General features: G+C 42.6%; 1 protein-coding gene across 2 annotated transcripts in view; it reads left to right on the top strand.

Annotated features, from left to right (window-relative positions):
• The window catches only part of myo5aa (myosin VAa), a 52,253-nt gene that overhangs the window by 36,856 nt on the left and 3,321 nt on the right, over positions 1 to 12,076 (top strand). The window contains exons 25-41 of one of the 2 annotated variants that reach the window (XM_069690505.1): positions 54 to 167; positions 401 to 535; positions 781 to 837; positions 1,025 to 1,252; positions 3,360 to 3,460; positions 3,642 to 3,698; positions 5,324 to 5,404; positions 6,878 to 7,076; positions 8,024 to 8,089; positions 8,646 to 8,739; positions 8,839 to 8,988; positions 9,381 to 9,535; positions 9,774 to 9,863; positions 10,300 to 10,450; positions 10,552 to 10,834; positions 10,945 to 11,119; positions 11,665 to 11,745. In XM_069690505.1, the coding sequence (XP_069546606.1) occupies positions 54 to 167; positions 401 to 535; positions 781 to 837; positions 1,025 to 1,252; positions 3,360 to 3,460; positions 3,642 to 3,698; positions 5,324 to 5,404; positions 6,878 to 7,076; positions 8,024 to 8,089; positions 8,646 to 8,739; positions 8,839 to 8,988; positions 9,381 to 9,535; positions 9,774 to 9,863; positions 10,300 to 10,450; positions 10,552 to 10,834; positions 10,945 to 11,119; positions 11,665 to 11,745 (2,217 nt within the window). The remainder of the gene's footprint in view (positions 1 to 53; positions 168 to 400; positions 536 to 780; positions 838 to 1,024; positions 1,253 to 3,359; positions 3,461 to 3,641; positions 3,699 to 5,323; positions 5,405 to 6,877; positions 7,077 to 8,023; positions 8,090 to 8,645; positions 8,740 to 8,838; positions 8,989 to 9,380; positions 9,536 to 9,773; positions 9,864 to 10,299; positions 10,451 to 10,551; positions 10,835 to 10,944; positions 11,120 to 11,664; positions 11,746 to 12,076) is intronic. The other variant, XM_069690504.1, reaches the window with a different exon arrangement.

The raw sequence follows: 12,076 nt of genomic DNA on the forward strand, positions 1-12,076 counted from the left end.
TTTTGAGTTGATAGTTTTTATGATTAAAATGCTTATTTCTCTTTCCTTCATAGAACGTCTCCAAGCCTGGACACAGGAGAACAGACTCCACCCACAGCAGCAACGAATCAGAGTACACATACAACTCAGAGTACGCCGAATTGGAAGAAGGTTCCCGTGCTGCCGAAGTAAGAAAACTGCCCTTAAGTGTATGGTCACATTTAATAAGAGGAAAATCCAGAGACATGGTTTCTACTGATAGAAAATCATTACGAGTAAAAGTGAAGTGCAGTACTGACCATGGTATAGATCAGGAAAAATCTACTTGGAAATAAAATCTAAACATAGCTTTTATGGCCTTTCATTTAAACGTTGCATTTGAATACATCTCATGGGACGTGTTTTTTTTGTTGTTGTGCAGGATGTGACTCGAGGAATCGACACCTCACTGACTCTCAAGCTGCAAAAACGTCTTACAGAACTGGAGCAAGAAAAGCAATCGCTGCGCAACGAGCTGGAAAACAAAGAGGACCAGTTCCAGCGGGCTAGGGCTAGGGTACTGGATACATCCCTTCATCAACAAATTATATTCAAACATAAAGTTTAAAACATTCAGTAGTGCTGCACGTATACCCAATGGAAAGCTTTCTGATACCATAATGTACATCTTTATTTATTTTAAAGGTCATTACAGATGTAATTAGGTTAAAGCTGCTCTAGGCAGGCCTGGTGCTGTGTTATGTAGCGCTGTATCGAGGACCAACCGGTTTCTTCATCATCACGTTCTTCTCTGTGTTTCAGGATGATGCACAGTTTAAAAAGGCCCGTGGAGCAGAGCTGGAGTACGAGTCCCTCAAGGTGAGCTGCTGTTAAGAGTAACGTAGAAATGCTGCAACACAAACACATTTATCTCCCACTGACTCCACTGAAGGACTTGATCAACTCATTTTATTCCAGTAAACTCACCTGATCGCTTCAGAAAGCTTCATTTTGTGCTTGTTCTGATGACCGTAACTCTCTGACACCGAGTCCTTTCTCTTCTCAGCGTCAGGAGCTGGAGTCAGAGAACAAGAAGCTGAAACATGACCTGGCAGACATGAGGCAAAGCCTGCTGGGTGATGCAGCCACAGGCGCCGGGGCGCCGGGCTCGCCAGCTTACAAGGTGCTCCTCGACCAGCTCAACGCCTCCTGTGAGGAGCTGGAGGTTCGCAAGGAGGAGGTGCTGATCCTGCGCTCACAGCTGGTCAGCCAGAAAGAGGCCATGCACCACAAGGTAGAGACAACATTTCATTACATTTGTCTCATCAGCATCCAAACAGAGAAAGACAGTCTGTATGTGGCATGTAATCATCTGCAAGTAGCTGTCACATGATGCCATTGTTGTTTTGCAAAGGTTCATAACTGTGAAGGCAGATGTTGGCGGATGTCACACTGCTTGTTTGCATCCACATCCTTATTTTTATGTGTTTTCAACTCTGTCCACTTCTCTGTCTGTTTGTTTACAAGTCGTCCCAAAAAAGCCACAAATAAATCTGTCCCAAATCTCTCCGAGTTTAAAAGCTGAGAGGTTATTTACATTTTCAAAGAGATCCTGATCTCAGATATCTGCCATTATTTTTTGCATTTATAATATGGAGTATTCCGTCTTCATGAAACCCCTAAAATCTAAAACTTCTCGGTAACTTTCATTCGTTTGTGTATGAAAGAGAAACTGGAAAAAAAAAACAGGATTAAAATGACATGAGCTGATCGTTTTTGGGTTAAAATCTCAACGATGTCAGATCATTGTTCACGGTGTATGTTGCTAAAGCGTTCACTGTCCCAGCATCGTGTCTAACTCTCCTGTCTCCACCTTCTCTCCTCCATCCATGCTTTCCCACAGGATGAGAAGGTACAGTTGAAAAATTTCATCATGCATGGGTGGTATGACACTTTTCATGGACGTGTGAAACGTCCTCAGGGAAGAAATTCGATCCAAGAGAATCAGTGTTACCCGTCATCTCAGTGAAGCACACATCTAGAGGATAATCATGTTAAAGTAAATTCATTTAAAGCACACCCTTTAAATAATTAAAACCCCAAAACAGCCGTATGTCTGGTATTTACACTCAGTGGACATAAAACTTAAAGTTTTAGTGTCGGTACCTAAAAATGAACAGAAAAGTCTTCAATTCCACAAAAGAGGCTTATTGTGATTTTTTTTTTGAAGAAGCATTTTTTGTAGGATAGGAAAATATCTCTAATATTCCTTGTTCCACTTCCATGTGCTGAATAAAATAAGTTAATCCCTGTTCTCTGGGAAATGAGGGAAATTGATGACTGAACTAAAGACAGCAGGTTGATGGAAAGAGGACAAAGAAATGAGTGAAATGTGTGAACAATTTGAGGGCGCTCAAGGGTGGATTTTCCCTCTAAAGTAAAAACTACTTTCACCAGAAGACAAACACGGGACTCAATTATTGTCAAACACTGGTCAAACGTATAAAACACAGCTCTGACAGAAAACACAGATTGGTGTTCTTCCTTTTAGAGTCTTTACATTCAAACCCTGTCTTCAACAGGATGGAGTTTGATTACCTCATCTGTCTCGTCCTTTGTCTGCATTTTTGTGTCACTAAACACTTTTTGTGTCACTAAACGTCACCAAACGTTCTGCTCAGTGGTCATTTTCTAGCAACCTCTCTGCATTCATCCTGGTAAAAACAGCCAGAAATACATTGTGACTCCAAGCTTGGATGTCACCACAAAATGGAAGCTCTCTGCACGTTGAAATATGCACTTGTGAATATTATGAATTTGTGCAAACACATAAAGAAAGAAAGAAATTGAGAATAGACTGCATACAATTTCAGAATTGCTCTTTCAGAGCCCAACGTGTATGCCCAGAACATATTTAAGATCATCTGGTCTTGACAAGCTTAGCAGCTTTAGTCTCCACAGATATTTGGCCCTCAGTGTCGCATTATGCAAAAATGGAAATGGTCCTTATGTTCGTATGGCACAGCTGTCACACATCTGCCGTTTAAATACTTTAAAGGCTTTGACCTCCAGTGACCTTTCACCTCTCGCTCTCGTGTATCAGCTGATGCTCAGCTCCCAGCGCTGTCGGGCTCACACAAACACCTCTTGTGTCTTAAAACCTAGACTAAGAGTCCGCTGCTGTGAAGTGATGTTTCTCCATAGACAGATCTGTCTGTCACTGTCACACTCACAGCCTGCAGCTGCACTGATGCTGGCAGGGAATCAATGGCTAATATGAGTGATAATCATAGTTTATGATCCTTGTGCATTTGTAGTAGTCTGGTTGCTCTGTAAATGTGGTGTTATTCCTCTTTTCTTGTCGTAACTTCTCTCCTCCTCCTTCTCTCCCCTTTTTCTAGGAGACCATGACCGAGCCTTCGGTCTACGCTGATGATGTGTCCAAACTGAAGGACGCTGATGAACTCAAGCAAGCTTACGTTGGCCTCAAAGACACCAACAGGTACTTTGTTATGGCCACTTCCCCTCCTCGTCTTCACTGACTCTCTTCTGAGCCGTCACTCCATCAACCTTTTGTTTGTCTCATTTAAAATGTGTCCAAGCTCTAGATCCATTTTAAACATGTCGAATGTGTGAGCAGTGTGTGTGTGTGTGTGTTGGTGAACACCTGTTTGTCCTGTCAGATCTCCCAGGTTCATGCGTCAGCCGCTGGAAGTCAGTGATCTCCTGAGTAGGCTGAGGTAACCGATGAGACGTGGCCCATGCATCCCGGAGCAGAGCATGCATGGCCACGCTGTCGCTGAGCGCGGCTGAAAACGTTACAAATGTTCCTGAAGCTCACACAGCTGATTTTACATCTGTAGGGGAGATAGAAGCTTGTTTGACGTTTTCTTCCATAACAGCATGATGAGCAACATAACGGCCCTAACGTTAGGTCTTACAGAACGAGGATGCACTTTGTGTTTACAGTATTTACTGACGTCAGGAGTGTTTGTGTGGCTTTGAGAGAAGTTAAAGGCTGTGAATGTCCACATGAGTTAAACTGTTCAGCATGAATGAGAGCACAGTTGAAGGCAACTCAAAATAATTCCTCTTAAAAAGTAGATATTGGATGTTTTCAGTGGCTTCAACAGCTCTGGTCGTATGTACGAGACGGTCATAATCTCCATATTTACAGTGCAGTAGTTGTGGATGGCATAAAAGCATGAAGATGTCTGAGCTATAAGAGATCTAACCTTCAGTTTTATTGTGTAAAAGTGACTCGCACGCTGACTGTACGGCAGTGCTGCTGTAGTTTAGATGCTGTTGTAGAAGAACTCCCGTCTCAGCTTTATGGAATGAGTTTGGCATGAATATTGCATGAAATCACCCACTTATACTTTTAATTATGTCGTTATGTTTGTTTATCTTAAAGCACAGATGCACACCACACTTTTAAGGAAGTGTGTGTGTTGACAAACAAACACACTGTCTTCCTGTTTTGTTTTTTTCCATTTATTAAATCCAACTTTCCTTTGTAGTGAGCCGTGCTTATCACGTTGGCCTCAAAATCCTGGACACATACTATTATTGTGTTTACATGAACACATACTGTACACATGGAGATGTCGAAGCTGCAGGTAACTGACAGTAGGCAATTAGACCAAAGTGAACTGCGAAATTTTTACAAGATAATTAAAGCAACAACGTGAATCGTTGCTCACCAGAGCTTCATCTAAAGTTGTGCTCTGCATCACAGCACTTTTCTTCCTTTGCTGTTTGACACCTTCTTTATCCACATATTAGAGTTCAATCAACACATCTCAGTAAATGCAGGAAGAAACTCACTCCTTGAATAACACTAAGTGTAAGACACAACTAATCTAAATCCCAAAGACAGTATTATACCACTGTTCCATGCAGTGGTGCAGTAATACGAGTGAATTTGTGCTAACAGGACTGTTATAGACTGTTATGTCAGTCATAGAAGGACCTCGTAACAGACAGGTTGAATGGATGAAGCACATAAATGACTGGAAGCATTTCCAGGTTTTCCTCCTCAGTGACATTCAGTGTTTTTCACACTTCAGAGTTCATTGTAATATTATGACACATAATATTATGGCATGAATATAGGTTTGTGTTTTTTTATACACACACACACACACACACACACACACACACACACACACACACACACACACACACACACACACACACACACACACACACACACACACACACACACACACACACACAAACAGACACTTCAGATTAAAACATTCTTCTTCATGTCCTTGTGTAAAACCTTCTCCGCCGCCCAACCGTCCCTCATCTTTCTTTTTGCCATTGTGTTGTTCATGTCTTTGTGTTGTGTGTCGGTCAGATCCGCTGCTCCAGACTTCCATAAGCTGAATGAGGACGGAGAGCTGTGGCTGGTTAATCAGGGCTTAAAGGAGACCAGCAGGTGTAACCCAGTTTCAAACACTGGCGTGGTTTTTGAGCATGTTATGTTTTCACAGGGAAGAATGTGTGCTGCTGTTTTTCTTCATTCACACCGTTTCTGTCACACACTTCATCAACCTTTCAGAGTTTTCTCTCACATCTATCAAATTTTTCCGATATACTCTCACACAGTACTTTACAGGGTCGTATAAAATAAGAAAAGTGGTCCAATTACTACATGTTTTGCATAATATATTGTAATTCATACAAGGTTTTGGTTTGATTTTCCCGTTTTATTTATGGTAGTGCAGCGAATTTGTCTTCATCCTGTTACTAACCTTGTTTTGCTCATTTATAATGACAACCCATTAAATATTGTAACTCGGTATCCGCCGCCGACGTTGCTTCAGATAGTGCTTTGATGCATCCCGCTAGTGATGCTAGATGGACTGGATTAGCTCTTTCTTCTCCAACAGCTCACTATTTACAAGAAGTTCCTGACCTGAAATAGTTCTTCAGAAACACGATTGAACTCAGATCTCTCAGTGCTTCAAACTAAACTCTCTGTTTTCTATTTGTTACCTGTATGCCCCTTAAAATTACACATTGAGAAAAGACATTTTTAGACAACCAATTAAAGTTTCACTGTGGAGTTTGAGACTTCTAGCAGACCTACTATGGAGCTGTCTCCCTGTTAGTTTGTAGATGCACGTCTTTGTGCACCGCTGACACGATCCACGGTCTTAACAAAGGTGTCACACTGACTGATCTACAGGAAATGGTGAGACACCGAGACAGCAAAAAAGAAGAATACAAGTTGGATTTACACTACATATCAAATTCGCTTTACTGATATTTTATGAGGAAGGAAATGCAAGACCGCAGGCATTCCCCTCATTGCACACTGAAAGTAAACTTTTTTTTTTTTTTAATTTACAATCAAACTCCACAGGGTTCCTTAATATTGTGTATACTTGCTGCTGCTGTAGCTTTTCCTGAACGAGAATACTGCATGTTAGTTAGTTTTTTGCCAAAAGGAAACTGAACTTGTGTCGCTCCACCTGCCCAGTCTCTGAGCCTGACCTCTGACCTCTGACCTCTGACCACTGACTACTGACAGAAACGAGTGGAGCTTAATGACGCGGCAGAATGAATGAATGTTGTTCAGAGAGGCTGGACTCTGGGCTGCTGGTGTCTGCACAGCATGCTGCTGCTGTCCTGCATCCCCACTTTCTGGTGGAAACTAAACTTCTCTCTACACTGGGAGTCTCACTGTTTCTCTCACTCACATTAAGATGCTGATTTTATTTTAATCTCCTGTATTTCTTCTCTCTCTCCTCTTTATTCCCTGTGTTTTTCATTCCCAACATTTTGCATATCAACACACTCCACCTACCTGTCTACCCTCCTTCCTTGTTTCGTCTTCTGCACTGTCCTCCCTTCTCCCTCTGGACTCACCCCCCCATCCCCCGTCCCCCCTTCCCCGCCTCCTCAGGTTGTTGGAGCACCAGCTGCAGACTCAGCGGAGGACGTACGATAATGAGGTGGAGTCGCTTCGCGGAGAGCTGCAGAATGTCAAAGAGGAGAACAACCGTCAGCAGCAGCTCTTGGCCCAAAACCTCCAGCTGCCTCCGGAGGCCCGAATCGAAGCCAGTCTGCAACACGAGATCACCCGGCTCACCAACGAGAACCTGGTACGCTGGAACGCATCTTCACACACAGACACACGCAGGCTGAGGAGAGGCAGTGACTTCAAGTTCAGTTTGTTTAAAAGCGTCATAGTACACTTTAAGGTTAAAATATAAACATCAGACACACACAGGCTTAACTTTTCTTTTTTTTTAAAGAGTTAACGTAACAACAACGACCGAGGTAACTAGTTTTATGCCTGGATGTAGATTTGAAAGCACTTTTTACGGTTTGGCTTTTTTTTTGCTCATACTATACTTTAATACAAATCAATCACTACTAGTTTTTCTCCAGTGAACATCTTGAGCGATTATTTGAACACTGAAATCTGTACATCTGGTATTTGCTTTCAGTGACAGCAAAGGTAACAACGACTGTTGTATCATAACTCCTATTGTTTCTATCCAGCTTTTTTTCCAACAGAGTGCAAAGTTAACAACCAAAACATAAAGTCGAATGTCAGTGCGTTATTTATTTAATTGTCCCTGTCAATAATGATGATATTCTAACATAAAGAGCATGAGGACCACCTCCAACTGTGCACGGTTGGTGTTTATGACGGTACTTCACACAGATGACGTATAAAAAAAAATAAAAATACAAAAGATAGGTTTCCGGTTTTAATGGAAGTGCTAATAAATCACTCTGCTGCTTTCAAAACAAGACCGTCCTCCAGAAGGACAGCAGGCACAAACTCTAATGTTCTTTTTAAATGATAAATCATTAAAACTATCAATTATTATCACTAATACAGTTCCATTGTCTTCAAAATAGAAATAACAATTTTTTTTAAAACTACTGGAGGAATCTGCGATTGTTAATTTGAGCGTGCATTTTGTCACTCAAGCTGTTTGGGTTAGATTCCCATTCGAGCCACACATACCAAAACTAAAACAACCACCCTAACACTGTGTCACACACACTCATCTGTGTGGATGGTGTCACTTGGCAGGAACTCATGGCCGAGGACCCCACAGCGTCCCAAGAGGCTCGAGTCATCATTTTGCGCCGGATGGTTGTATGTAGAGACGGAGTGTGTTTGCCTGCATGTGTGCGTGAGAACTAACTGAGGTTGTGTGTCGCTCTAACTCTCTCCAGCAGTGTCGTCTAACTCACAGCGGAGCAGCTTTGCACCGCTTTCTCTTTTCTAACAGCCAGCGAGTCCTGAAATCTTTCTGCCTCTGAACAATCAATCAGCACGGTTGAAATCAACCCTTGTTTGTTCGTTCGTTTGTTTGTTTGTTTCCCAAGAAATTACATTTTCAAAACATAAATGAACGAATTTAGGACCTCAGATGTTTTTAATATGTTTTTTTGATGTTATTATTGTATTGACATACTTACATATGTTTTCCTCTTCAATTTATGTGTTCTTTATCTTCCGCCCTTTTTATTCCTGTATTTGAGCTGTTGATGCAAAGCCACTAATTTACAAAGTGTTGAATTACTACTTTTAACCACTGGAGGGCAGCGATGTGACGTAGTCAGAGTCAGACAAGGTCTACGGCTTGTCCTCACATCACTTCTCTGTGTCTCTTTCTCTCTCCTTCACTCCACCCCGCTGCCTGTTTTAGGATCTCATGGAGCAGCTGGAGAAGCAGGACCGAACCATCCGCAAGCTCAAGAAGCAGCTAAAGGTTTACTCCAAGAGGATTGGAGAGATGGGAGGTACGGGACAAAAATCACCAGTCAGCTAAAGCTCTGTAGATATACGTGTTTGGTGTTACAGAATATTACCTGACATGTCATATGACGTGTGTCTCCCAGCGGGTCAAACCGAGGGCCAGACGTCTCCGGGACAGGTGGTGGACGAGCCCATCCACCCCGTCAACATTCCCCGCAGGGAGAAGGACTTCCAAGGCATGCTGGAGTACAAGAAGGAGGATGAACTGAAGCTGGTCAAGAATCTCATCCTGGGTAAGAACCAGCAAGCCAAGGGAGGTTCCTACAGACCGTCTTGTGTTTCTTTATGGCTGCAGGAAAATACTGAGGAACAAAGACCGTTAGTAATTGCAATGGTTCACTTTATAGCACCTGGTGCCTAATCTTAATGTTTATTTCATGCCGACCTTTCTCAATAAAGAGTTCAAATGAGATGAAAAATATCCATAAATCTAATCCGACAAAGGCGGATCAATAAGTTAACGGTTCACATTATGGTGCCGCACTTCATTTGCGCGCAACAGGAGCAGTCTCAGGATTTATCAATCCACCCTCGCTCATCAAACTGAAGGATTCATTAACAGTTTGTACAATACAAAATCAAAAAGAATAGTCTCAGCAAAGTCTTTCCGCCTCTGTCTCTCCAGAGCTGAAGCCTCGCGGTGTAGCTGTCAATCTGATCCCAGGTCTGCCTGCCTACATCCTGTTCATGTGTTTGAGACATGCAGACTACGTCAACGATGACCAGAAGGTCCGCACTCTGCTCACATCAACCATCAACAGCATTAAGAAGATCTTGAAGGTACGTATGCTTGATATGTGATGCCGATCCGGAGGAGAGGACAGAAGACTTCAGTAATTTGGTCATTACATCTGTTGAGTGATTTATTTGTGATGAGATTTGTACCTCCGGTTAGCGGTGTGTGCACCACATGAGTAATACTAAGAGATATTTCTCTGGCTGGTGTCAAGAGTTGTGGTCAAAGGGTTACTACTGGGAACAGTCTTCGCTGACTACATATTCTTCCTCTTGCTGTCAGAAACGAGGAGATGACTTTGAGACCGTCTCTTTCTGGCTGTCCAACACCTGCCGCTTCCTGCACTGTCTGAAACAGTACAGCGGAGACGAGGTGAGAGCAACACACCGGCACACAATGCACACAAACACTGAAACGCTCACGCCTCTTCACACACATTGATAGATACAGATCATTATTCTGGTCAGTTTAATGAAACATGTCTAAAAAAAAAAATCCATCAAGGTTGTGGGCTGTATTCATTTTACTAATCGGAGGGAATTAAAAGGTTTGCAGTATGTTTTCTGATCCTGATTTATTTCAAACAAACCACTGTTAATGCATCATCAACAAAACAACAGGCTGACAAAATATAAAAGACAGAATTAACTGCTTGTTGTTCTTTACTATTATTTTTGATTCATTATTGTGTTACTAATGATGTATATAAATGTCACAGATTGGAAGTGAACAGTATTTTATTTTGATATTAAAACTTTTTGATTTGTACCTTCTCTAACTCGTATTTTTCTGTGTCTGTGTGTCTCAGGCCTTCATGAGGCACAACACATCGCGGCAGAACGAACACTGTCTGTCCAACTTCGACCTGGCGGAGTACAGACAAGTGATCAGTGACCTGGCCATCCAGATCTACCAGCAGCTCATCAAATGCATGGAGAACATCCTGCAGCCCATGATAGGTGTGTGCATTATGACTGTATTCATAATAAGCGCTTGTCTTTCTTGCATACAGACATAGATCCAGCTGGTAAGTGTGTGTACGTGTGCGTGTTCCCTGTAGTCTCCGGCATGCTGGAACACGAGACCATCCAGGGCGTGTCGGGGGTGAAGCCCACAGGTCTCCGTAAGCGGACGTCCAGTATCGCCGACGAGGGCACCTACACCCTGGAATCCATCCTGCGGCAGCTCAGCGCCTTCCACTCCACCATGTGCCAGCACGGCACCGACCCCGAGCTCATCAAGCAGGTGGTGAAGCAGCAGTTCTACATCATCGGAGCCGTCACCCTCAACAACCTGCTGCTACGCAAGGACATGTGCTCCTGGAGCAAAGGCATGCAGATCAGGTAGGAGGTGTCGCTGAAGCTGCACTGCTACATGTCGTGTTTTATTGTTTTGAGATCATTTACATTTATCGTGTGTGTGTGTGTGTGTGTGCGTGTGCGTGTGTGTGCAGGTACAATGTGAGCCAGCTGGAGGAGTGGCTCAGAGACAAAGGTCTGATGACTTGCGGAGCCAAAGAGACCCTGGAGCCTCTGATCCAGGCCGCTCAGCTGCTGCAGGTGAAGAAGAAGACGGACGAGGACGCCGAGGCCATCTGCTCCATGTGCCTGGCTCTGACCACTGCTCAGGTAAACTGTCCTGTCACTCACTGCTCTACAGTCAAACAAACAACATCAGCCTTTTATAGCATTTGTTCTCATCTTCAGCCTGTCTAAAGGTTCAGTGTGGCTGAAATACAATATAATATTCATATTTTTGTGTTTTCATTAGCGTATAATCACCCCAAACTAAGAATTGTTTTCATTACTTTAAACTGCGTAAATCTTTCCCAGAGTCCGTCACGCTGCACCGTCATGTTTCCACAAGGATAGAAAAACTAACTCGAACTCGACTGAGGACCTTTTGTGTTTTCTCTGAGTTTTGCAGTTAGGGCAGTCACAATCATGAAATTTTAGTTGGCCATTATTTATCATACAAATAATTGTGATTAACAATTTAAATCCGCTAATGTAGAATAAGCACCTCTTACATGCTTGGAAAGGGAGAGTGCTCAGTTGGCTGCAATCTGTAATGTCACCACTAGATGGCACTAAATCCTCCGTGCTGTCACTTTAAAGTTAAAAGGTTTTTTGTTTGTATGTTGTGAAACCTTTCTGTGTTGTGTCTCTTTCAGATCGTGAAGGTGCTGAACCTCTACACCCCGGTCAACGAGTTTGAGGAGAGAGTGTCAGTTGCATTTATACGAACCATACAGGTAATTTATTTACTCAGATGCATCAGTATACCTCTGTAATATCGGAGTTACTTACAATGTCAAAAAATGTATGACACAAATCGGCATTTGAATGAGTTTGATGTTGACTTGATTGACTAGCCACCGTTTCCCTACACACATCATAGTATAATATTTATGATTCTGAATGTACTTTTCTACCCCTCGGACTCTCATTTTACTGACTTACATGAGTGCATGTTTCAAATCAGAGGAACTTTGCAAATGCATTATCCTGCAATAATATGTTAACTAATAAAATATCTAAAGCAGGTTTAATGCTCAGACAAATAAGATTTCCATACATTTATTC

This window comes from Brachyistius frenatus, unplaced genomic scaffold (assembly GCF_029030835.1).
Source record: "Brachyistius frenatus isolate BFR_SWC_R1_liver_20210118 unplaced genomic scaffold, ASM2903083v1 Contig_9, whole genome shotgun sequence".
In the NCBI taxonomy this organism is placed as follows: Eukaryota; Metazoa; Chordata; class Actinopteri; family Embiotocidae; genus Brachyistius; species Brachyistius frenatus.